Source organism: Ciconia boyciana, chromosome 15 (assembly GCF_034638445.1).
Source record: "Ciconia boyciana chromosome 15, ASM3463844v1, whole genome shotgun sequence".
Taxonomy (NCBI): Eukaryota; Metazoa; Chordata; class Aves; order Ciconiiformes; family Ciconiidae; genus Ciconia; species Ciconia boyciana.
Genome location: NC_132948.1, coordinates 12771069 through 12798307, shown reverse-complemented (window position 1 = coordinate 12798307; position 27239 = coordinate 12771069). Strand labels below are relative to the sequence as shown.

Here is a 27239-nt window from a genome sequence, read left to right as displayed (position 1 = left end):
AGTGCCTTAAAACACCTTAGACCTGCTTGTCGGTTCTGGGATGACATATTAAATGTCTTATTTGCCTCTAAAGGAAGGCATACATACAGGCTTCAGCCTGTCTAAGAGGGTACAGAAAGATGAATACATTTGAAGTTGCTGACACCTGCAAACTCCAGACAGAAACATGAGCACCTATATGCTATGAGGAAATATATTCAGCTGCTGGTGTCCTTTTCACCAGCAGCTTTATTATGGTGAACTCTATTGTGTTGGTGAACTCTATGGTGAACTCTATGGTGAACTCTATGGTGAACTCTATGGTGAGCTTTATTATTTCACCTTTATTATGGTGTCCATAATAAAGAGATACATTTCTCTTTATTATGTATCTTTTCACAAAGTTTTGGCCTTGTACAGTTGCTGCACCTTACTGGGTTCTATTTTGCACTCTATTATTCCTTCAGTCCTATCCATCTTATAATTTTATACAGATGGCATTGAATAGGTTGATCCATCTCGTAGTTAATCAACCTAGTCCTTTCTTGACAGCAGGGATTGATTACAATACCCCTCATTTCTCCCGAATTATCTTGCTTACTTAAGTGTTCCTGCAGAATTCTCCCACAATGGAATTGCCCCTTTATCCCTCTGACTGTGTAATGGTCTGCTATGTCCAACGAGGACTATAAGACAATAACTGCCCAGTTCATTTAGTTTGCATTCCAAGTGTGGAATCTCTTCTTGTTAGCATGAAATCAGGTGTCAAATGTACCTGTCGGACAAAAGAGGATTAGTATTTTTCTGGGCAAACGTTCTAGTAAGATAAACAACTCGCAAAGTGTAGATTTGGTGCATATCCTACACAGTTATGAACGGCCTTTCAGTATTTATCCTCTCCCTATTTACCTGTATAGACACTGCTTCTATGTTCTGTCCTCTAATTCAAGAATCAAGTTATGTTATACATTTGCCGTTGTTGATACAGCCTAGATCCTGGTATGCAGTACAGAAAATGAAGTTTGATTTTCAGAGGCCTATTAAGAAAATCAGAAGTCACTGATTTTATATGTAGACCAGCAAGAAAGAGAATACAAATAGAGTAATTTTGTCTTTTCAAACATATATACCAAACATCATGAATACGCTGTCTGAGGGTTGACAAGAAGAATTGGAGGTGAATAAAAATGCTATGGAAACACTTTACTAAACTGTTTGTTTTAGTAGAGCTTTCAGTTAAATCTGTCGTCATTCCCAGAAAATGGAAGAAAAACACAGATCCAAAATGTCAGAGACCCACAAAGAACACTCAAAGGTAATCTAAAAAGATGCCTACTAAATTTCATCTTTATAAAGCTGGATATCACAATACCATACAAAACACACCCTGAAAACTTTGCCCTTCAGCAGGGAGGTTTGTCCGCATTTGGTTTCTAAAGGCAGCAAGCGCTATCTGGTTGCTGCTTATGGAACAAGAAACAGAAAAGTAGCGGACACTCCTGACGACCAGTAGAAGGTAGCTCAGGTAAGGAGCAGCGCGTAGTGAAGAGCTGAGGGGGCTGGTTAGGGTGACCAAAGTAGCAAACGGGGCGGGGAGTTGTAGTGAGATAATCTGGATTGTCAAAACCACCCCGTTTTCTTCTTTGATACAAAGAAGAAAACATTTAATCTTGTTTCATTTTTGAAACAGAAAACATTCTGAAAACATTCAGATTCAGTATGCCGCATTAAAACATAAATATATATTTCATGTTTAAATACTGAAATAAAATGTTTCCATTTTTAAAAGAATACACAGGTTTATAAACGCTTAGCCAGAGCTATTCAATACTTTCAGCACAAATGACACATAATTCAGCCCACCTGAAGGTAGAGTTTTGGTGAATAAAAAAGTTGTTGAGGAAAATGTTTGCTCAGCATATAACACAGTTAATTCTGCACCACCCTCTGGCCATCTCAGGAGCCCTGGGCATTTTGTCCTAAGCATACTGACACCGGTGAGCTCTGTGTGGCTCTACCAAGCCCGGCCCTGCTGCTTTGACCGGGGCAGAGCGTGTTCCCCTCCCGTGCAAGGTCGCACAGGACAACGCAGCACCATCTGGCTCCAAAGCTCTCCCCCTCAGCTCATGAATACCATCACTGTTATTAAAGAGAGGGTAAAGTAACAAAGATCTTTGGAGTCTGTTAAAATAGCACAGCTGCAAGTCCACTACTCCTCTTTTCAAAAGTAGGAAAAAAAAGAAAAAAGAAAAAAAAAGCAGCTCCTTTCAGTATAATCTTTCTTTTAAGCTGAGCAACCTAAGTAAGTGATCTTCATTCAGCCTCAATAGAAACAGAGAAACGTCACTCTGGGAGATTTCATAAATTTTGTGAAGCACTTCACCCCCTGGGCTTCAGGGCACGGAGAGCAGTGTAGTAAACACAAATTTTGGGATAGAATCATAGAATCATTACGGTTGGAAAAGACCTCTAGGATCATCTAGTCCAACCATCACCCCAACACCTCCATGCCTACTAAACCATGTCGCAAAGCACCACGTCTACACGTTTTTTGAACTCCTCCAGTGATGGTGATTCCACCACCTCTCTGGGCAGCCCATTCCAATGCTTGACCACCCTTTCAGTAAAGAAATTTTTCCTCATATCCAATCTAAACCTCCCCTGACGCAACTTGAGGCCATTTCCTCTTGTCCTATCGCTAGTTATTTGCGAGAAGAGACTGACACCCACATGACAACTTCATTCACACTGAAAAGGTTTTGCCAACACACTGACACCCGAAAAACTTCCTAGTAGATAGGGATGTCATTTATACCAGCAAAAAACGTTCATCAGTCAAGCAAACGCAGGTCCCTGAACAACAGCCTGTTTTTGCATTGACACCCGCAGGCTTGCCTGTACAAACATTATTGTTTGGGGTCAAGAGCAAACCGTGGTAGTGTGGTGCTGGCGCAAACATTTCTGAGACCCAAGTAGATCTTTTCCTGTGCTCTAGAATTTATTGGAAATGGTCTGTGATTCTAGCTAATTTCACACATTAGTCAGAGCTGGACTTTGATCAGGATCACTAACATTTTTGGATAATCATTAAGGAAGCATTAAAGCGCAATCCAATTTCTTAGGAAAGAATCAGTCCATGTGAATTAATGCCACACATTCATTTTCCTGACTTGCTATACAGTTTGTACTATGAATTGCGGACTCGGAGGCAAGTAAATATAAAGGGAACGCACCTCTTTCCCCTATAATAATCCTGCATGCTAACTCTACGTTAACTTTCCTGAGGGTAAGGTGGCACAGAGACAGAAGAACTGGTTACCTGGACCACACCTTTCCCCAGTGACCACTCTCAGATATTTCTCCAGCTTAATTTTTCCAAAGGGAGGAATGGAAGAAGAAACCTTACAGTGTCTGGGGCAGAGACATGATCCGAATTCTCTACCTTGCACCAAAAAGAGAGATTTTCTCTATTTGTCAGCACAGGCCAAATACTGAGAAGAGTCAGACCAATACAGAACATTTCTGAAAATCTTATTCTACGTGCCAGTGTTTACACCCGTAAAAAACAGACGGAGCATTTGTGCAAATCAGGGTACTATGTTTTACATCCCTTCTTTGCAAATGTAAATTAGTCCTGCAGGCAGTAGTGAATTGGGTATTATGAATTTTTTTTGTTCTTGTTTATCACCATGTCCACGTATGACAACATAGAAAATAGAAGTACCAGATAGCTAAGTTGTTAGTACACTGAGGTAGAACTCATGAAAGGCAAAATACATCATCAATCTCCTTCAAAACTGTGATGCAAAGGTTTTTATGGAAACACTTACTCTCAATAGCATACATGTCTTCCAGACATAGCGAATTACTTTAGCATAAGCAAACAACCCATTTGTCTAAAGAAGCGTTCCTAAGAAATACCCTGAAACTACTTATAATATGTAATGACAGAAACCACTCCACCCAAAATGTTTTAGTGCACGGAGAGACGTAAAGCAGCAAATATACTTTGTACGTGACAGGCTATCGCGCTTCTGAGTAATTTCTTGTCTTTTTGTTTGAAGTGTCTTTGCTGTTGGGCTCTAAACGGCAGGTGCAGATGTAATTGAAAGTGGTTGGTTGTGTCAAACAAGAAAGATTTCGTGAGAAACCTTAAAGAGCTAACCTATACCCTCCTTGGGAAAGCTGAATGCACTGATCCGCAAGAGGAAAGTCGCAGGCTGACTGCAAAACAAGAGCGCCCGTTTGGCCTTCCTCCACCGCTCCTGATGAAATCATGCTATCCGGGGGCCAGTAGAGCTCCGCAGATGTGCTCTGCCTTATAAACAAATGAGTGAGGTGCCTTGGGAACAGGCACTTTAATGTACGAAACAGATTGCATTCTGTTCTGCCACAAGCAAATAGATGACTGAGTGAACAACTGACATCTTTATTTGCAAATATTTCCAATTCTTTCCTTGCACCGGGCCTCTAACACCTTCGTCACAAAACTGGTTTCTCCAGTTCCTGGAGCTCGGTCCCACAGCCTCCATGACGGCACATTTCGGGAGTTGCGGACGGGCCCTCCTCGCTTAACTGTCTCTTCTTACTGAAGTGGGAACTGGGACTGGTATTTTGTGATTTTCTGCCACAGCTAGTTAGATGTAAGGGTTTTGGCCTAAAGTAAGAGGAAAGATGATGGATGTCCTCCCATCTGCAGGTGAACCAGAGTGGTGTGGATATATCCAGGTATTACACAACACTGCTAGCCCTTTGGCACCTGGATAAAAAACCCAAGCAATAAAAGAAGAGCTTGGAGCAGGGCCAGTGACAATTTTACAAAAAGGTGAAGGGCATGCCTGAGTGTCAGACATTAAAGTTACTGCCAGTCAGGGGGCCTTTTTGTGACATTCTGAAGTCATACTTCTTAGGGTTTCCTTCTCAAAGAAAGTTGAGAAGTCTCTCTCATTGCAAGGGCTAGAAAAGGCAGAACTTGGCCAGACTGAAAACAGGCTGAGAAAAGTTGCCCTCATTGTTTTTCTTTCTGACCTGAAGGATGAACAATACAGATGATAAACAAGGAAGCAACAGATGTTTTAGTGCCCATTTGGAAAGTCGAGAGATTCATATACCCTAAGAGACTAAATAAGAACTGCAGTACTTATGACTAATGCTTCCACACCATAATCCAGGCTGCATGCTCCCTCTTATTTTCCCAGCTCTGTATTTAAGTACTCGCCTCCCCTGTCCTTCCTGAACCAATAAAAAAAACCTTACAATTTTTGTTGCCATCCCACATTCAACCAAGAGCCTCCTGAGACCAAGCATCCTGGAAACATCCTGCAATGTCTGAACGACTGGAAATCTTAAAATCCTTTGTACCTTTGAGATGATCTCTCGTTACAATTCAAATGGGTGGAAAAACAAAGAACAATATGGAATGGGTAATTATTTAAAATTCAATAATTACCCAGGGGCCTTTTCTTTTTTCCAGATGTTTTAGCCCAACCTGACTGCAGTTCCAACACACCATCTAAGAATCTAACTCTCTAGCCACAGTGGGTGGTCCAAGAAACCTGTAAAAAAGGCAGGATTATATCACAGTGAAAAGTGCTTTGTTTTATAGATTCATCCCAAGCAACCTAGGTCTCTTTGCAGAACTAATTGGAAAGACCTGATTCTCATGCAACCCCTCCACTTGGGGAGCCTAAATCCATATCAGGTCATACCAACAGGAGACAAAAAAAAAAAAAAAAAGAAAAGCTTTCACCAACCTGCTTTAAGGCCACAATAAGTTTGGGGAAATACATATTCACATTAGAACTGTAACATGCCCATGTAAGGTGAGGCACAACCATTAATGAGTATCCCTTCAGAAAACGATGTCTGAACTAACCTTTTTTCTAAACTAGGTAAATACTCCCATTTTTAGAGCATCTAAAAGAAGAAAAGAGTTGAAGCTGTCCTCGGTCTCCTCCTATACTGTAGCAAAAGTTGCAAATGCCAAACAACAGGGGAGGTATTTCCTAAGTGGCAGCAGAGCGTGGCTGCCTGCCTCCGCCTCTAGCTGGAGGGAGCACAGATTCAGACCGTCGGATTCGGGGCTGACTCACCAGTCCATGTTTACACCTCCTGCTCCAAGAACCTATTTTGACAGCATGCAGCATATGCTACCACCCGCCACAAAGACAGAACATTCCTGGAAGGGAGTTTCTCTCTTTCTTTTGCAACTGATATAACTTTAAAGGTATTTTTCTGTTTTAGCATCTGCATTTCATTTTTTTTCTAAGACAGACTTTACAAAAGCTCTTGTTTCTTCACAAGCAACAGTTGTCAGGTTTGAGGAGAAGAGGCTCTGCATTTTACAGAACATGGCTACAGAACAAAGACCTTAGGCCATTGTTTTGGCCACACAGAACCAGAGAAAATCTTCCTCTACCTTACACAACAATTGGTATGATTAATACCCATTGGGTCTCATGTAGTTCTGCTGTTAACATGGAACATGGTTCACAGTGAAACGGTCTCTTTACATGGTTGTTGTAAAGTTGGGCTGAAAATATTGCCCCATCCAAATTTTCAGTCCAATTTCCACCTCTGCTGTATTTTCCATCCACAAGTGTTAAATACAGTACCCCCAACTTCAGGAAATTTTTGACACGTTAAAGTATATTCCTATGTTATCCCTTTGGGGATATTAATTGCTTTTAAAAAAGCATCTTGTTTCTGTTCACGCTGTATTTTAGGCAAGGCACTTCTTTCAGAAGATCTGGTTTTAATTTACATTTGAGTGACTGCCACTGCACAATGGCCATTCATGATGAACACGTCCAATAAACTTAACAACCTTATGATGTGCTGTTTCCTGAGATTAGTTCCGTTCTATAGCATCTGTAGAAAAATACATATTTTTTTTTTAATTTGCTTTTGTTGTCCAAAAGAAATTTAATGCCAGTAGTACTGGGATATGAAGACTTATTCACAAATCAAGTTTTTGCCTGCTTTGTCAAGTTTTTCATTGCTTAGAGATTCCGACATAATGGCTTGCTAGGAATATTTTATCTATGAATGAAAATAAAGCCAGTCCAGAGCTGTACTCCTCAATCTACTTCTGTCCTTAACTTGAAGTAAGCACACTAACTGGTGTCTGATAGTAGCTTTGTTATGTAGACATTTTGTCTGAAAAAAATCCAACAAACTATCCGCTTGTATCTTGATCCCATAAAGAATTATGTACACGTATCTTTAAACAGATGATGCTAAAATTATGCTATTTCTATTTCAAATTAAATTATTCATGATTTTTAGAAGATAAGGGTTACTCAAAGTTTAATTAAAACCAAAGTACAGTACATTACAAGATTTTTCACAAGGACACTCTGCTTTTTGAAATGCTATTAACAGAGAGGAGCCATTATACTCCTAAGGAGATCTGTGTAATCTGTAATTACATTAACTGTAAGGAATTGATACGTTTAGTAACAAAATAGTAATACTAACCCCATTATTTGAGTATTGGTCTACTCAAATGACTTTTTGCAAAAGCCCTTTCTTAATTCCATAATCTCCAATACAGTTTATGTATAGAAGACAATTCTCTTTCACGGATCTTATTTCCATTGGTTTCAAAAACTCTGTATCAATAACAGCTTGAATCAAATCCTCTGAATTCAATCACAGCCCACCCACCATCTTTGATCAAACCCAGTAGAAGGAATGAAGTTATTGTTTGGATCTTGGAATCAAGACCATAACCCTTCAAGGTACTAATTATATAGGAGAAATTAAATATAGATAGCTGTAGGCTTTCAGTCCAAGATTGCTTCTTATTTTGCAATTTTTAATTGCAGGAATAAGTACATCTGTTATTGCAATATTGTAATTGTTTAGTTTTCAGGTGGAGAAGACAGGAAATCACTTAGCAGAATGTTACAAAAAAGCTTACAAACACCTTAGAAATATCATAAAAATGGGAGCATAAGAGCAAATTTCAAAGCAGTGACTGACCACGGAATCTTAAGAGAGGGCAGACTCCTGTGCCTCTGTTACCTCCACGCAGGAAACCTAGAGTTCTCACAAATAGGTTTTACTCTGTTACACTAGGAAACAAAAGGGTTTTCAAAAGACACTTTCTGTTCATAAAGAAAACAGAAGAAAAGCCAGGGTACTAAAGGGTTAGCTGTGCCCGTATCTTTTCCTGAAGGCGGATCCACCCAGAATTGGAACAGTTAAGCAGATGTGATATTTGACCTGCGTTTGGTTTATTTGACACACATCTCCAGTGATAACATTTTCAGGAGAAAAATCATCTCCGTTGCCTGGTGCTCTCCATCAAGCGCATTCCTTCCTTAGCCTGGCCTGGCACCGCCAGGCACAGCGGTGTTGGAAGGCGCTGCCTCATTGCTAACATTTTCTTAAAGTCTGGAGTTTTTGTAGCTGGCATGAGTAGGACAGAATGAACCCTGGAAAATACTTACACAGATTATACCAAAGGAATGTAGGGCAAGGATTAAATTATAAACCAAAGTGACTTTAAATGAAATAACACAGCAGGTTGTGATGACCGTTCGATATGGTCATTTAGTATCTGACTTTCAAGATACAACTGAGGAGTAGGTGGTAGATGTGAGAAAGGGGAGGGGACTCCTGGCTTGGCTGAAGGTTTGTATGATATCCCAGGTGGGGTCTACATTCCTCCTCCTTCCATCTCTCCAAGGTACTTCTCCTTGACTTGGTGCCTAGAAAATCTGGTCACCTTAATATATAGTTGGCAATAAATCAATGTAAAAGTCCACACTGACATCTGAAAGTGATCATTTTACTGTCCACACTGGAGGAATGTTTCCCCACAGGAATAAGGAATTTTATGAGTGTTATAAAAAGTTACTGGCACTGCAACGTATCATCACTGTGGTATAAATTACTGATCTGCATGTCAGCTGCAGGCCAGCTAGGATGGCAGCTGGAACCATGTCTCTGCTCTGAAAGAGCTGCGTGGGCAACTGCCTCCCTTTGCAGCCTTGTATTCCTCCTCAGGAAGGATGGATGCAGAGAGGAGCAGAGCGGAAAGCTCTTGCATCACATATTAATCATAATACAACGGCAGCAGCAGACAACGTTTTGATCACATTTGTCTGGCTGCCAATAAGAGCAAAACTGTAATGCAGTTCTTCATCAATAGATACCAAAGCTGCAGTTAGTTTTGCCTTACTGTCAAGCTTGGAGTAAATTAAATAGAGTATTCTTGAATATACCTAACTATACTTAGTTCTCAAAAATATAAGATGCTTAGATTCTCATCAGGCTGTATATTTCAGCTGCATAATTTCTTTTTTTTCAAGCGCTCTGAAATTTACCTTTATTTTTAGCTGATGTTTTCCTGAAGTTGGCAGACGTTCTGTGACAGGAGATATTGTGTACAAAGCGCAAAATATTGATATCTATACCATCCCTTGTATTCCTCAACTGAAGGGGCTCGAGCCATCTCCCAGGCAAGCTGTTCCATTCCAGCAGGAGCAGCACGGGGAGGTGGCACCTTGCACGGGGCCGTTCCTTCCCCTTGGCAGGGAGCTGAGGGGTGCAGGCAAGCACCTACGGTGCACGGGTAAGCCACTGCAAATGCAATCTGCCCAGTGCAAAAGGGGAATCCAGCTGAGAGCGTAGGCACGATCTGGTTCCCACCTGGTCCTTTACTTTGGGGAAAAAAACCCAGCATCCAAGCCCTGATCCATTCATCAGGAGTTATGTAACTGAAGTAATACTGAATTTTGGATCCTGTACCTTAGCACAAGTTACAGCTAGATGACGCGTCTTTATCTCCTGTTCAGAAACCCAGTGCTATGAGGCAATGTCATATTAAGAATAGTGTCAGACAAATGAGAAAGACTGCAGCTCAGACTGAAACACTTAATCTGTATGCAGGGGTTGTCATCGTCTCCCATTAGTTTGGAAGCTCTAGCCTTGTCAGTGATCCATCAGTGGTTCCAAGACACGTTTTTATTTTCAGGGCTCTATAGCTCTGGGCTGAAATGTCACATTTGTGGTGTCATCAAAACGTATAAAATCTGGTTCAGTCATGCAAGAAGGAATACGAGGAAAAATAAAGGACTTTTATAGTCTCAGTACCCTTCCCTTTTAAAATTTTTTTCTCTATCTTTCCAAATGCATTCATTAGGCTTAAATATTGCACACTACAGCAAATCCAAAATGGGGCAAGTTTTTCCCAGCAAGTAATCCAAACTTCAATCATTACACATATAAATCTCCGTATCTCATCTGTGCAGTCTTTACTAAGCACAAATGGTACCTCTAATTCCTTAATGTGTCTCTGTTGCCCCCCTCACCATATTGCCCACAGCAGGGAACTTCCCTGTGTGTGCTGATCTGCTTAACTTTCCAGTGAAGTAAGACACATAGGGTGGGTTTTAGCTGAGCAAATCTAGATGTTGATCATTCCAGGTTCCCTTCATATCAGTGGAGACAAATAGGAGTAATTCAGCCAATACATTTTAAACAAATACTGTGGCATGAGTTGGATCACATCCTGGAAGAACTAACATCTCTTCTTGACCGCACAGATAGTCTGTGCTGGTGAGCAAACATGGAGATGCCAATTATATAGGATGTTAAAATACAGAAGTCTTACTCAAACACACCCTGACCCAGGTCTTCAAATGCAAACAGGGTGCAAGCTTCATTCAAATAGAGGGTAACTTGTTATCCAAATACTTTTACGGATCTAGCCCTGTGCATTTTCTGAATTGCTATAGAGACCCGCTGGATTAGCAGTCAGTGAACAGTCATTGGATTGTTCTTCCTGTCTCTTGACCCTTGGGAGGTCCAATAAGAGTTTTGTCTGCTCTTCATCTAGTGTGGAGGGCAGCAAATACACCTCTAACATTTTGGCTTAATATTCTACAATTCAGAAGCTAATTAACTCTTTGCTAGCATTAAGATGCACGCTGCAAAAGTCAGTCCCAAAAAGCTGTGGCATGAAAGTAAAATTTCCTGATGATCTGAAAGGAAATATGATGAGAAAGACATAGAAGCTTAGATATCAAGCAATAAAATTATGTTCTATAAGACTTGCACACCAGCAAAGATGGAGATGAAATGTGTGCAGCAAGAAAGCATAAGCGAAAAGCAGCTGGTTTAGAAGTAGTACTGGGACAGGGTCGTTGCACTGATTAATTGCCTTTATACAACTGATCACTATATTTAATCCTGTAAATCTCTGAGGGTTTTGGCATGTCATTAGTGAAGACAGTGTCAGGCAAATATGTATAAAACATCAAGAAATAGTAGATACCTAGGAAAAAATGTCACAGCTTGCAAGAAATGCAAAATTCAGCATTTCTGCTTACTCTGTAACTTGAAGATGTTAGATCTAGTTTAGATAAATGTGGCTACAGAAAAGTTGCCTTTCTGTAATAGAGTGTACCTCTGCTTTAAAAAATACTTATGCATTGGTTAAGATCATTATTATATAAATAATATCTTTCTAACACCAAAGTAGAAAATCTTGTTAGGTCTTCTCAGCTAGGATAAGGAGCCTCCGTGGACTCTGTTCCCACTAAGATGGGAGATTGCAGGCTGGCAGCGTAAGGCCCAAACAGCATAAGAGAACCGTGGCTTGGCCAGCCACCACCTTTGATCTTAAGGCATAATAAGAGAACCAATTTGGGATGTTTCATAAACTTGCAAAGAAGCAATGAGCAAGTTACCCAGTAACTCTTTCTTTTTATATTCAGGATTTGGCTGAGTTTTCTGGGGTTTTTTTACTGTATGGGTTTTCAGATTATCCATCTGTTCTGAGCATTTCAACAACATGTAAAATTCAAGACGCCAGTACCTTTGATGATCCCCAAAGTCATGGATTGTTCGTTCTTTCTTCACTGAAGCAGCACCATTTTAAGTCAAGAGCCACAGTTAAACATTTGGCTTTTTGAAGTCTGCCTTCCAGGAATGGTCTTCAATAACCACTTAAAATTTGCTGCTGTGCTAAATATTCTTGCCAGTACATTTATTTTCTGCTGGCTAGTTGATAGTTGCAGGAAGCAAACTTTAAGTTTTTTTTTTTTTCTTAAGTGGAAGAATATTTATGGCTTTTTTTTTTTTTAAATAATATTTACCGAGCTCTAACTTTCCTCAAGAGAAAGCCAAAGAATGAGTTAAAATATGTAAATCCAGTTCTGGGATATACAAAATATTCAAGTTGAGGGAAGTAAAAAGCTAATCAACAGTCTGCAGACTATGCCAGAAAAATAGAAAAATACAATAAAGAAATATACCATATACTGAAGTTGTGCTTTTCTTCCCTTGGCTACAGACTTTACCACAATAAAGCACTAAGTCTCTGCAATTCTTTTTATAAATTTTACTGGACATATTTCTATCATTCCATCAGGTTTGATGTTCACAGGATATACTTGGGTTTGATGTTTGTGTGGTTAGCTGAGAAATACATGATTTAAAGTGACATCACGTACTCCACGGTGGTTAGATAAGTGTGAGGTTACACATTTCTTAAAATAATCAGGCTTAATAACACCTTTATAAGGAGCTTTTTCCCTCCATGCTGCCTTCAAGGGATCGTGCGGGACCTGTCTACTGAGTGACTCGCACACAGCATCCCATTTCCCCCCTCCCAGCTGGCCATTCCCATGCTGCTTTTCCATTCCTGTACATTTTGGTGATAAAGAGAAATCTACAAAAGAAAATAAGGCAGAAAATTCTCTGTTGGACAAATTATGTACCTCTAGTTAGACTTAAGGGCGGGAATTTCATCGTCAGACAGACCTGTGCTTGGTGCTGGAGCTGTGCACGCTTGCTCCGACGCCTGCAAGCAGAAGCATGCACGTGCCAAGCGGACGGCTGCAGTGGGAAGCCTCCTCTCACAGCTGCCTCCCAGCGCGGCCTCCATGGGTGCGCACCTTCACTGCTCCTGCCGCTCCGGCTATGCATTCAGTCAGAAACGGGCCTTGAGCAGCTAACTGAACCTCACTTAGTAAAAGCTTTGACCTGAAAGATTAAAAGTTAACCCAACCTCACTGCATGCCCAACTCTGAAGTGAATGAGTTGACAGCACTTGGCCATTCTGCACGAGAACTCAGTCCCGCAGAGGATGCTGAATTTGTGCCCGTTTGTCTCACACTGGCAACTATTCCCAAGGGCAAAGTAATGCTTCTCTGAAACAGAAACAGCGTTTGTGCTATATTTTCTTCTGCTATATTAAATTATTCCCTGGATGATTTTCTTCCTTCGCCCACACCTCTTTTACCCCCACTAACACTCTAACTCTTGGAGGATTTTAAATGTAAATATTTCTGCTTCTGGAAGGAATTTACATAAAGCCCAACTGCTTTGACAAGGAGAAATGCGTGAAGCTGTCACAGCTCCTTGGTGACAGTTTAGGAGGGCTCAACACTGCATTCGCAGGGCCAAGAAGGGGAACATTTTGACCTCCTCTCTAAGTGTGCTCTGCCATTCACCAAACAACTTCAGTTCAAGAGTTAGTTTTACGTTTCAAGGCTTTTATACGCCAGTCTGAAATAATGGTCTGAAACAGATTTTCACTGGTAGTGTTCAACAGGTTTGCAGCAGTCACATTTTCCCAAGTTTTCGCAGTTTTTGGAAGTGCGACGGCTGTACAATAACGCTCTGGGGGCCCCTGTGGCTGAGTCTGAGCGAGTCTTTCCTGGAGGAGATGCCCTCAGTACAACCCGGCATCATTCTATTAACTTCTGTGAACTCCTGCTGATTGACTCCATATGACAACCCGGTCCCACTAAATGTTTAGCCAGTTTCTATAACCATGTTTTCTCCCCAGTTTGAGCAAGAACAAACAAGACCGTTGGACTAAAAAACAGATCACCACAATATCACAACAGTTTCATGTGTTGAAATCAATGGAAATCAGGACTTTAACACTGACATCAATCTAGGGGAAAAGTTTTGTATGAATCACAACACAACCATTACATAGAAAGTGAAACAGAAATCAGAGAGTAGAATAAAAATTCAATACTGTTCTAGCTTTTTAATTAGTTGGAGTGCATAACTAATGGCATTACATTGCAAGGCTGACTTTCTTGACAAAGAAAAATAGATCCAGTTCTGAGGCCCTTTGAGTAATACTCCTATAAGAAAAATTATCATTTGTCTGCCATATGCAAAAAATCAAGAAAATGTATTTTTAAGTTGAGAGGGGAGAAAACCCACAAAAAAAAAAAGCTTTCTTCCAAATCTGAAATTCCACAACTTGTTGAGGGTAGAGTTGTCATCCCTAATAACAAGTGGGAACTAGTAAGATTTCATCAGTGTAGCTGAATAATTACAAACATCGCTTAGGAAAACCAAATTCCCTGGTGTGTCTGGTGCTTTCTCCAAATGTATTCTTTTGGTGGTTATTCAAGCTGTATTTGATATCAATTACCACAGCAGACAGAAACAAGGACTGAAAAATACAGATGGCAGTGCTCCTGAAATTATCGCTCTTGAAATTATTTAAAACATCTCTAGGCTAATAAAAAGTCTATTGTAAAGATTGTTGCCAAAGAGCAGCATGATTCACACACAGTCTAATATGGACCACTCCGTTTCTTAAGTGCCACAGGTACTTTTTCCCTTGTAACTTTATTAATTAGAAATTTCCTTGAGCATTCAGTTCATACATCCTCTACCTTCTAGCCACAGAGAGACTATGAAAGGAAAGTGTCCACTGTGCACGGGTGCATTGCAAAAATGTTAGATCTCACAGAGGCTTTTCGTACCAACCTATAACAGATGGCACAACCATCTCTCCGACGCATGGAGAAGAGGCGCTCTGATCCAGTCCTGAGGTAGCTCAGAGCCGAATCTCCAAACTTCTGGTAGTATCACCAGTTATTATCTCATTACACTGAACAACGAGATTTAGTCATACTATACAGGCTGAATTTATTTCACAGCTCCTTGGTTAGCATGAATGCAAAATGATGAAGTTAATGACTTACATTGGACTACAAGCTAGTGACTAAACATTTTCCACCAGATGATATACCGTGCATCTAGGGATCGCTTCAACCCTCAATCCTCAATGATCTGTCAAAGTACATGTCGTCAGCCTAACCCCGTTAAGTTCTTCCTACAGTGCACCATATATAATATAAATACAAGGAGTGGTTTAATTCTAGGATGGAAGCATTATATCTTCCTTCTACCAAAGTACTCAGGCTTAGTTAAAGCCCCACGTTATCTGGCACAGCACTCCAGCTCTTGCCTGTTTTTCAGCAATGTGGAGTTTAATATTAACATTAAGCATACATATAAATATATAAATAGCAGGCTATAAGATGACTAAATTAGGATAGATATATAGATACAGATATGGCAAGCCAAAAAAAAAAAAATTACCAGTTGACCAGATTAGACTTGCTCTAACTAAACCTGAGAATTTATTTTAACCAATATTGGAAATACTTATCTATTTCTTTCTCTGAAATCAACCAATAGCTTTTTTACTCAAAAAATCTGTGCCACTGAGACTTTACTTTCTACACTTATCTCCATAAGGATTTCCAAACTGATCTTTATATAAAGCATATTCTATAGCCCCCTGCGTTAGTTATATGCATGAAACATCTCCAGGCTCAACCCTAGAAAAACAAATAAAAACAAAACATCAAAATCCAATAATCTGAGGAAAATAATTCTCAAAGAAAAAAGTGCTTAGAAAATGAAAAACCTGGGGAAAAGAAAGAAATTAAAAAGGAGAATGTAAGGAATTATTTTTTTAAAAAAGAACAGGTTAATATTCTGAATTAGAACTTTAAACTTATACAACTTTCATTTACTGTAAATGAATTAAATTTCTATTTCATTTTATTTGTTCATGGAATTAGTCCGTTTATGATTTTCACATCTTCTACCTCTCCTTGTTTAGCACTGCCTAATACCCAACCTCAGCAAAGCACTTAGCAACGCGCTTGATTCAAATCACAAGAGTAATCCTTGTAGAACATGTTGCTGCATTCTTTGCTCTCTCTCCTAAACTCTGATGCTCTGGTTGTCATACTGAAAGCGTTATCACAGAAGCCCTGCCTTCTTCTAGAGCGCACTTTCCCCTTCAAAGCATATGGTAGTCATTAAACGATAGCTTGAACAGATCAAGATACTGAAATTTATTGCGAGTCACTGCAGAGGAGGAAGGTATGCAGAGCTAGCTTCAGGGTGAGTCACTGAAATGCAGCTCCACTTGGCTGGCCCTGTCCCGATAGGAATCTTCTTGCTGACCCAGCTTGTGTTAGCCTCTTAAATTGGTAAGGACTCTACTTCTTTTTTAAAAAAAAAAAAAAGGGAAAATCCCTCCTTAGCAGCTGCACATTTCCTGCTAGAAACACAGCTCCAAGTTTCTATTACTAGCTGTTAATATCATTATCTACCAGCTCTGTTGCAAAGCAGAGGGAGTGGAGTTGAAATGACGAGTGTAACAAATGGTAGGGAGGGAAACAAGCAAAACCAGAAATTTGCCATCCACAGATTTCTCTAAAGTATGACTCCTCTGCCATTTCTGAGCTAAGATTAACACTGCTTTCTAAGCCAAACGTTTTATTTATATTGTGTGAACTAAATACAAGCATTGTCCTAGATTGGTGATGTTACTGTAACAGAGCCTATCCTTAGCCACACTGCTGCCTTGTAATAAGTACGGTCACAGCCACAGCGCAGTACCAGGTGACTTGGGTTCTGCTTTAGCAGAAATGCCGCTGAGGGAAGGCAAAGGCAGATCACGCTCACCGCTGCTGAGCAGGTGCCTTATTTTCCCGTTGCAGGTTAAATGCAATGACTCAGAAGCGCAATAAAAAGGGTAGACTTCCTTCCCAAATCTCTGCAATTATTTCTGTACTAATGCCGCTAATCACCAGCGGCAGAGCAATGATCTTTGCCTCTATTAGATTGTATAACTGGTATCTCTCCCTCAACCTTCCCCACTTTTCTAGTATGGTCGTGAGGACTCCACTCTGGATGTGGATCATATTCTAGTTTTCCCATTCAGTGGTCCAAGGCAATACTCACAGCATTTTCCTGCAGAAATTGTGAATATTTAAAGGGAAAAAAAACCAACTTGCATTAAGTGGACTTGTATAGTTTTGCAGTTCCTCTTCTTACTAACTATAAATTCATTCTCCATTTGGAAACTGCCCACTACTTCTTTATCACCAGAATAGCAAAGTTCTCTTCAACTTTTCAACCTTCATTATCACAAACTAAGCTTTTTCAGTTCCACAAACGATACTGAACTCCCTTGCATTGGTAATTTCTGAGGTGTGTAACGTGCCAATGTGCAACTTACAAAAGTTCCTAGTCAGATCCCTCTTAACTGCAAGCCAACGCAGAGGAGCTTCATGTTCAAAAGCCTTAAATATTCTATGATTTAAAAGTACATCCATACGAACAAATTTCCTGTTACCATCCATACTCTTCTAGATCTTGTGCTCTTTTGGACACCTCCCTCCCCTCCCTCCCCCCCCAAAAAAAAAGTGACTCAAAGGATAAAAAAAAAAAAAAAAACACAAAAAACACACCCAAAAAACCAAAACCAAAACCAACCTATGGCCTTTCCACAACAATGTTCTAACCCAGAGTATGTGCAGAGGACCTTATTCTTTTCAAAATATGTTCCATCTTCACAACAGTTAGCCTTTCATTACCTTATCATTTTCAGTACTTTTGTTGGTTTTTTTTTACATATGTTTCCAAGGCAGCAGAATATAAATCAGGAAGACAAAAATAGATTTAGCATATTTACCATTTTCTGGACCATCATTTGTTTATATGCATCTAAATATCGGTCATTCGTGCCATATAAATCATTCCTGAAAGCTTAAGGGGTTTCAGAGAGACATGGGCAGACATGCCAGAAGCCTAGGAACTTGCATACAAGCATGTGATAATGTCTCGGATTGGCGAGCGAGAAACGTAAACCCACAATCTAATAGGCAAAAGAGCATGAGCAAAGAGTTCAGCCTACACACAATTAATGAAAGTAGCCCAACTCCCTCAATACTTAGTGCTAATGTTTTGAAGTCACAACCAGTGCAAAAACCTAGCAACTGTCACAGCAAAGTACCTCAAGGAGAATGTACAACAGGTTATTCAGATCCCGTACTACTGAAAGCAATAAAAAATAATTAGATTAAATAAATAATAGACTTGCAGATGGTACTTCAGCTGAAATAACTAGTAAGAAATTTTCTAGTGAACGTTCTACTTTATATTTACTTAATATATGTGCTGACAGAACTTTGCGTTTTCAGAAATTATTTGTACGGAGGGCCTTTGCTGTATTCCTCAAATATAGGCCCATTTAACTGCTAGGACTCATCCTGTGCAACAAGTGCTATCATGGCAATTCTGCCTCTCACAGACGCGCATAAGACGTTAGAGACAGAAAACTGGCTTAAGAGCAATTCTCAGCACATGGTCTACTCTGATTTAATTCCCACCATATGTGAGAATATAATAAAAAAATAATATGATGATAAGGAGCTTCGGAAAATCTAGATCTTAAAAGACTGCCAGTGTGCATAAGACTTTCAGTATGAACTCGGACAATGTACAGTGTGACGCAGCTGAAATGTGAAGGATCAAACTGTAACAAACCAAGGAAAACAGGGGAGAACATCCATCTTAAGTTACTGTGGTGGAGGAAAGTTTATCTGGAACCTAATCACACTGATCTGGAAGACAAACTGAGCTGAACCTGCCTAGAGTTAAGTCAACAGGTCCAGAGGATCTGGGAAGTCCTTTCTCTTTTTGCTTTTATGTGGATTATTCAAGATGTAACTAATGGAGAGATAGCAATGCATTAGCGTTAGATTTCTACTCACTAAAAACCACTGGCTGCCAGTACAATCAACAGACAATCTGAAACAAATCTTCATTTTTAGTCTTTGGACTTGATTCTGTTTTCTGTTCAAATTGTTATGAAGAATGAAGAATGGAGTTGTATCAGTCTGAAAGCAACATTCAATCACCATTAGAATGAGGATTGAAAGCTTGGCCCCATGGGAGTCTGCAGTTCTACCATGGATTGTAATTAAATCAGAATTTTACCCTTTATATTTAAAATATCTCTTTACATACTCTCTCCAAGTGTCTGACTCCAGTGAATTTTAAATTCTCAATCAGCAAAACTATTTCTGACCTTTTTAAAAAAGAAAAATAATAATAATTTGGGCATTTTGAATATAAATCCAGCTTTTTGTGGATTCAAGTGCTACAGTTTACTTCTGCCACTTCAAAACAACTTTACCACATTGAGAGAGACTTGACAGGGTCCATGCTCACAGTGGGGATTAGGGACTGGTGGTATCTTATTCTTACTTTTCTGTTTATAAGTTTAAACATCAAAGTTATTAACATCTGAATGTTGGCTACTTCACCTCTGCAGTACCTTTTTTTCATAACATTTAAATATGTATATATCTGTACTACCATTGTGCGAAGAAATACAATGTTTTTAGCAGAAACCCTGACAGTTCATTAAATGTAGCACAACTAGCTGGAACTCCTGCAATAAGCCATCACCACATGCAAAGATGTTTTGAGGATGTAGTCGCTGATGAGGAACTTAAACAAGAGGAACTAAATTGAATTTAAAAATTGTGTTCACAGCTGGGACAGAACTCTACATCACTCGACCAGATTTGATCACGTCAAATAAACCTCGTCATTTTCCTCTTCTCCTCCTTTGACAAATGTTCAATCAAAGGCAGAGTGTGAAGTAGCACAAGATGCCACAGTTCTGTAAAATAGGATAACTGTGGAATTCAGTTCTGGGTTTATAAGTCAGCAAGATTTTTCAAAGTTTATTGCTTGGTATTGACTGACCTCCAACTGCTGATGCACTGTCACTTGCAAGCAGATATTTGAAAGAGAAAAAGCAGATGGTTTTTGCTGTAGATTGATAACACTTGGTTCCAGTCACCAGTGGTTATTTTCTTCAGGCAAGAGGTAATTTTATAGATACTAAGTGGAAGCTGGCATATAAAATTACCCACATACCCAAAGAATAAGTGTCAGCAACTAAACTTAAAATTGAAGGCAAACTTCACTTCTACACTTCCAAAAACATTCAACCACTTCATGATGCCCTCAGTCCTGTTCCAATATCCACCTCAAAGGCAAAGGACTCATTTACAAAGAAATATTGAGGACTTGTTTCACGACAAATGAGCGATAACACATGGAAAGTATTGTGCCTCCAAAGGCTTAAGTCTGTTCTGACGTGGAAATGAAACCTTCTATGAATTACAGCTTATTACAATGCAATCCTGATGCCTACAACAGGCAATCTTCAATGTGCTTAATGAAAATCTATATTTTTTGTTACTGCGCCTTTCTACGCTTTTAGAATGGATTCCTATGAGAAAATAAGTCCTGGGATGTTTCTGTTAATAACATTAACGATACAGAACTATTGCAAGAGATGCTGTACATCATCATAATGACTATTGGTATTTTAAGGTTGCCCAGGAGCAAGAAAATTAGCTGCAACTATGTTCATTTCTCATTTGAACTCAATGGATTTTCTGTATTCTTTACAGCAAGGATTTAACTTGCATAACAAAGTGCCACACTTCGCATTGATTTTTAAATTACAAGCTTTATTATTATTTTTTCATTTTGCTTAATTGTGGTACACTTTGTAAGAGTCACAGTTTTAATTGTATTTTATTCAAGTTTTTCTGGCAAAGTCCATCCAGTGAAAAATTATACCCTTGTTCTGCAGATGTGGGCAAAAGTCATTGTTTTTCATTGATCAATATATAAATTAGTCAGCACTTAACTTGCCATAAAAATAAATTGGCTCCACATTGATTTGCCTCTCTCATGGTAGCACTAATATTTGTGTACAAATGGGAATTGGTTCTTCTCTCATTTTATTTTCCTATCAGTAATGATGTTAAACAAACCTCGGGATATGGCACACTGCTGGTCAGGCGAAAGACAACAGAGAGAAGGATGATGGTCGAGTACCTTTTAGAGGCAAAAGTCCCATTGCCTCATTAAAAGCTCAATGAAAAGGTTCCTTAACCTTATCTCTGTCTCCCCAGACTGCAAGAGGACTACCGGCACTTTTTTATAATGGGAGCACAGTTAAGAGAAGAGGAGGTCTATCTTTTCCCTGCACTTCACCATCTCCAAGGGAGGACCCCAAGAGAGCACTTCCCAGACGCACAGGCTGCCCTTACAATAATGAATGCTGGCGCTCTCATATGAATCCTGGTTCTGGAGATTTAAGAAAGTCACACAAGAGAATATGAGATGGGATTAACAAGAAAAGCTGATAAAGCTTCATTGACGAAGTGCTCTAGCGAGGAGCTCAGAGGAAGCAGGTCACTGTGGGGTTCTGATGGGAAGCACTCATTTATGTTTCAAGGAAAATGAGAATTGCTTTTCACCCCTAGCTATGTCATTGTGTTATAAAAGTGGATGCGGTGGATAGAAAGAGCGGATAAGCATTCCTCAGAATGGTAGTAAGAATAAAACACTTCATCACTTTATGTTCTTATGCAAAGAAGTTAATTTTAAATTCTTGATGAAGTCTTCTTGCAAAACAATCTTTCTAAAGCTGTTAATATTCTCATAAGATAAAAGAAAATAAAAAGCGTTTTCAGGGATTGTGCAACAAAATAAACTGTTAGAAATAGTGACAATTAAAACAAAAATAACACTATAAGAAGTAGAACGTACATGTCTATCCCATCCACAGGGAGTCTTTACTTCTTAAGAAGAATTAAACAAGTAATATTTTTATCCTGTGAAAAAAAATGGGATGACTTATTCATCCCTATTCATGATAATTTCTATTTTAAGTCTGAAAACCATTTTCCACTAATGGAAGCTTGACCAGAAAATTTTCTGCCTGCTCTGTTGGTAGAAACAATGTTGACCAGCAACATTGGTCCCATGAGAATCCAGCTGCAAGCCTGAACATCAAGGCCTAATGGCTGTAATTACCGATGTCCTCTTCTTATGCCCTTTCTGATGGAGGTGAGTCTGCAGTCCAGGCTCCCTAGTCCTTGTACCCATGAACTTAACAGGTATGTATTAACCATGAGGTGACTTCTCAGCTCCCGTGCTCCCCAGCACCAGTTTAGCCTCCAGCCTCTCCCACAGGCTGGGCACCCATCTCTTCTGCGCACTCAGTGCCCACTGCCCCATGGCGCTCCCTAGAAAAGGGAGCATTAACTTGTCATTTATAAATATTCCTTGCATTCTTACCCAATTGATTAGACATCAGCATCAGTCTCTATTGCCTCATATTTCAAAAAGAAAGAGGAATTTAATCATCTCACAAGCTCCTAAAAGCTACATAAAAGATGCAGACAGTTTCAGAGAAACCCAGAGAATCCTTGCCTAAGAGAAGACTTAGCTAACAGTGAGTTAGGCTGTGGAATGATAATGCTCTGTCAAGTTTTGATTCAGGAGGTGATATTCAGTTCACAGACATTCTCTTTGTAACTATTTCCCAAAATAGACATGTTTTATTTTACTCTCTTTTGTTTTCTGTTGCTCAATGATTGGCATTTTTCCTATACACACTAGAAGAAAAAGAATTAAAGTTTTATTAAGCTGTGCCAAGCATCACTACAATCAGCACAAGAAACCATATTCTCCTTTCATTCCTCTCATTTTTCTACTTGTGCAATCCAGTAGACTCCACTGGAGTAGCTATAACTAAATCAGATCAACTGAAAAAAAGTCAGACTCAAATTTTAATACAGAAAAACTATTTGTTTGGACTTGTTATTTTTCACTTTGTTTTTCTTATTACGCTTTCCTCTCTGTTAAAATGAGAACATTGTGTGGAACAAACAGGCAACTATAAGAATGAGATTGGTATCCACTTCAAATGTTTCTCCCATTATTATAAGCAAGCAAGCAGTATTTTAATGGATGAAACAGGTTTCTAAGCCAGATTTTATGCTCTTGGTTTAATCATTATATTCAATCATAACCTTACATAAATAGCTTGACTGTTACTCTTTATTTTAAAGTACATACTTTAACACAGTAATCTTGCAGCCAGAATTTCTTTAACATTTTAAATTCTACTTTTATTTCATGAGCGATCATACTCAGCTGAATGACAGAGTGGAGTAATATGTAGTATGATGGAAAGGACCTGTGCTGCTATCATATGAAAGGTTTCCGAGACATGCAGTCATTTCCCAATCTGCTTAAGTAAATTCACTTAAATTTACTTGTGTAAATTTGCTTAAGTAATTTACTTAAGTAAATTCACAAGTAAATTGTCTAAATTTATATTGTTTAAAATTATTTAACTGAATTCATTGGAGCTTTTTAAAGTCTACAGCAGTGTAAAAGAGAACAGATTTGGCCCACTGTTGCCTTACTTATGCATCACTGGGAGGTATGATCTAGCCATCCTTTCCTCCATATTAAACATATCCGCTAATTAAAAGCCAGAAGAGAAATTATATTCCCAAAGCCATAGGTGTCAGAGGCAAGCAGTCTTCCTATCGAGTTCAAGGTATATACCACTTCAGCAGAGCTGCACACATTCTACTCACAAGTCCTTACCACACATCTTCCCCACAGACAAATATTCCGTGTATTTCTATCTACACTATATCTTTGTTTCTAAAGACTACTCACAGAATTTAGAATCCATGTATAAGATACCCAGAGGCATTTGGGTTGCTTCTGTTGCTCACCGATTAATAGCTTTTTTTAGCAAATTCACACCAGCAGCAAAAAAACACAAGAAAGGCAGAGCAGATAAATAGATGTATTCCCATTGCCCAGATCTCAAACTATTGCTTTATTAATTCTCTTTACAAAATTTTACGCCTAGTTCTCCTTTTAAACACCTAGTCTGACTCTAGATTATATTATTCCACTGGGCAAACAATATAAATGAAATATGGCAAACAAAAATTTAAATAAAATATTTTGTGATGTCAAAACAGGTTTTCTGTTTCAACACATTTGACTATTTCAGAATGTTTTAGTATTTGAAAGTTTTCAGCATTTGGATTTTTTACATCTGATTTGGAATTTTAAAAGGAATTTTAGAAACCAAGCTAGCAGATATACACAGTACTTCACCATCAGATAACAGTGAAACTAGGTTCCGGAACAAGCATAGAAAATCTCTCAGACGGTTGCATTTAGTTTGATTTGAAAAAACACTGGAGAAATGGATATTTAGTCCAGCATGGGACCAGTTTCTAATTCAAGTCCACAAATTGTTCAGGGGTAAATAACACAATGAAATTATTAATTTTCTAACCGTACTTGTGGAGCAAAACTTCATTGCATCTCTTAAACTTCTCACAGTATCAGGATGGTACCAGTTAATAAGATGTAAAAGCCACCTGCAGATTATTACTGGAGGGAGTAAGCAAGCAGGTGAAAAATTCCCCACCATTCAGAAGGGTGTGCCTTCTGTGCTTTATCCATGTCCTCTAAGGGTCCTATGCCTAAGAGCAAAATCTAGCCCATTTATTGTCCCAGTACAGTTTATTGAACAGACTTTAAGATCATGCTCACTACACGTTTAGAAATATTTCCCCCCCTTACAATTAAAATTCTCAGAACTTCAAATACAAATGTATTGACGTATTTATGGACTGATTTCAGACAGCACTGAGCTGCTTTTTCAATGTTGTTAACACAGTGGGATAAGGTTCCCCATTTCCCACGAGGATTTTAAAAAATAAAAGAAAATAAAATAAAAAAAACAAACACACGTACACACAACCCCCCCCCCCCAAACACCAAAACCAAGTCACACCTGAAGAGGTATTACCAGGATTAGTAAGACCTGAACATTCCCCCACATGGAAGCAACTGTAGAAATATTATGGTAGATAATAGCCGGCAGCCTAATGAATGCATTGCCAATTAGCCATACGGGCTCTGGCAGAGAAAACAGCCACTACCCTGATGCAAAATATAAAGCACACACCGCTCTAGGTAGAGTCTGAAACTCCCAATCAAGCTGTATCTGTTATATATGGGATACCTTAGACAGACATGTCCATATCACATTCTCATGGATTCTGCTGACTAAACCAGAGAAAGAGACAGATGATAAATCTAAAATTTCTATCTGTGTACTAAGATCCCAGTGATCTTCACAGTGAAAGTCAACAGGCATAAAGAAAAAAAACCCGCAGGTTTGTTTAACAGCCTGCTAGTAAATCATCATACCAAAGCATGAGGTGGTACCGGAATAAATAAAGCAAAGTACATTTTATAAATGATCAACACAAAATACAGAGTCTTCACTTCGCAAATGCCCGCCTCCAAGAAGCCACTAGGGACATTCAGGAGAGTCTTTAGTACGAAAAACTGTCAGCAAAACAACACTCTTCATTTCTATGCCTTAGGGGTTTTTTCATAAATTTGTTTTCTATAGCCTACTCCGTTCTTTATCGGAAGCCCAACAGGAAGAAGATAAACTGGCTTGAAAAGAGCCGTTGAAAGAAAAATATGATAAAATATTCAGAAGAACGTCTAAGAGATGTTTTCTAGGAAACATTGAAGAATTGAAATCTTTCTTTTCCATTTCCATTCAACATTAAGTAGGTCATAGATGCTGCATGCCTCATTGCAGCACCTCAGAGTTTGAACTCAACTATTCTCCATTCCACTGACACGACGAAGAGAGGTGCCTTTTTCTCCAAGAGCAAACAAAACCAGCTATTTTCCCAGTTTCTTCCTGGAATGTGCCAAGTCGGTGAAATTGAAGTGTCTTACAGAAATTGATCAGTTTGAATAAAACTTGTCTCCAAGTTTTCTCAGATTCTCATATCTCTTGTTTCTCATATTCAGAATGCTCTGCTCTCTAGAAAGGGCAGTTCACACTAGAACAGGAATTTGAGCCTGCTCCACTCCTATCCCAGGAGACGCTCAGCCCATCATACTTGTATTTGCCCTTGGAGGAGTTCCTTCTCTGCATTTATTCATGAGAACATTCAAAACACCTCGGTTATCTCAGTGTGGATTAAGGCCAAAAACAAAAACCCTAAGTGAATTCTTGTTTTTGACAGCTCTAATGAGGAAGCGGTAATTCATACCACCCCACTGTAGACTGCACACACACCTCCATAGAACCATACATACAGAAGGGCCTAAAGCTATACTTGTCACTTCACCTTCTTTTTCAACATGTGCACTAATCAGCCTTTTGCAGTGATGGAAACAGAAGTCATTGAAGCATAATGGTTGGAAAAACATAATATTGTAGTCATAAATGCCATCTGAACTGCTACTAAAAATGCCCACAAAAATTACAAGAGAAACAGAAAGAAGTCATGACAGACACCAAAGTTTTGAACAGCCCTGACGACAGCCTAAACCGGTAGTTTCCATTTCACTTACCAATTTGTGGGTGAGCTGGATGGTAATAAGAGGAGATCCTGACAGATTGTGAGACAACTTGGGTAGAGGTTCCACTTTGATAGAGATAAGGTAACTGGTTGCTGAGATCATATAACCTTTGTAGGCAGCAGCTTCAGCAATCCTTGGAAAAAACAAATATATTAAGGAAGTAGAACAACAACATTTTTTTAGTTCATCCACAACAACAGGAACAGAGGACCTCCTTTTTCCATTCAGGTCAATGAATTTCTATAGGGGAGAAAGATCTGGCCCCAAAAGATGCTACAAGGCTAGAAGCAACAGCTACAAAATATAGGGAGCAGCTTTAGACATTAGGAGACTTGATATTGTAAGTATTCCTTCATTCTGCTCCTCTTTTGCAAAGGTTTATAAGCCTTGCTGAAAGTGCTTTAGATAATTAGAATCCTACAAAGTAAGGGATCTAAAAATAACCTAAGCAAAGCAATCTAAGCGAGGAGAAAACTTGCGGGGGTTTCAGGCTGTCTAATTAAATATACATATTAGTGTGTAAGACACATATGCTTATATTATATATAATGCATATAAACATATACATAGGAATATATTTAGAAGTAATTTATAGCTTTACTTTGAAAAATTGATTCTGTCCAGTTAGGTTTGTTAGAGAGTAACTCAGGTCACAATACAAACAGCAGAACCTGACTAAACATCTGATTAGCCCAGGTAATACTTTTTTCCTAGGCTGAAGTAATTTTGCAGTACATAAGAAGTCTTTTATTTCTGCTTTCAGCTAAAACTTATGACTTTGGCATTTTCACACATTTAGGAGTAACTAAGATCCATTTGGCTGTCAGGTAAAATTTTTTACAGTATCAGTAACAAAGTGTGCCGGAGTAAAG

At 39.1% G+C, this 27239-nt stretch overlaps 1 protein-coding gene across 2 annotated transcripts in view; it reads right to left on the bottom strand.

The window, feature by feature from the left end:
- The window catches only part of ADGRD1 (adhesion G protein-coupled receptor D1), a 155958-nt gene that overhangs the window by 97286 nt on the left and 31433 nt on the right, over positions 1 to 27239 (bottom strand). For both annotated transcript variants that reach the window (XM_072880258.1, XM_072880259.1), the window contains one exon: positions 26359 to 26500. In XM_072880258.1, coding sequence (XP_072736359.1) covers positions 26359 to 26500 — 142 coding nt within the window. The remainder of the gene's footprint in view (positions 1 to 26358; positions 26501 to 27239) is intronic.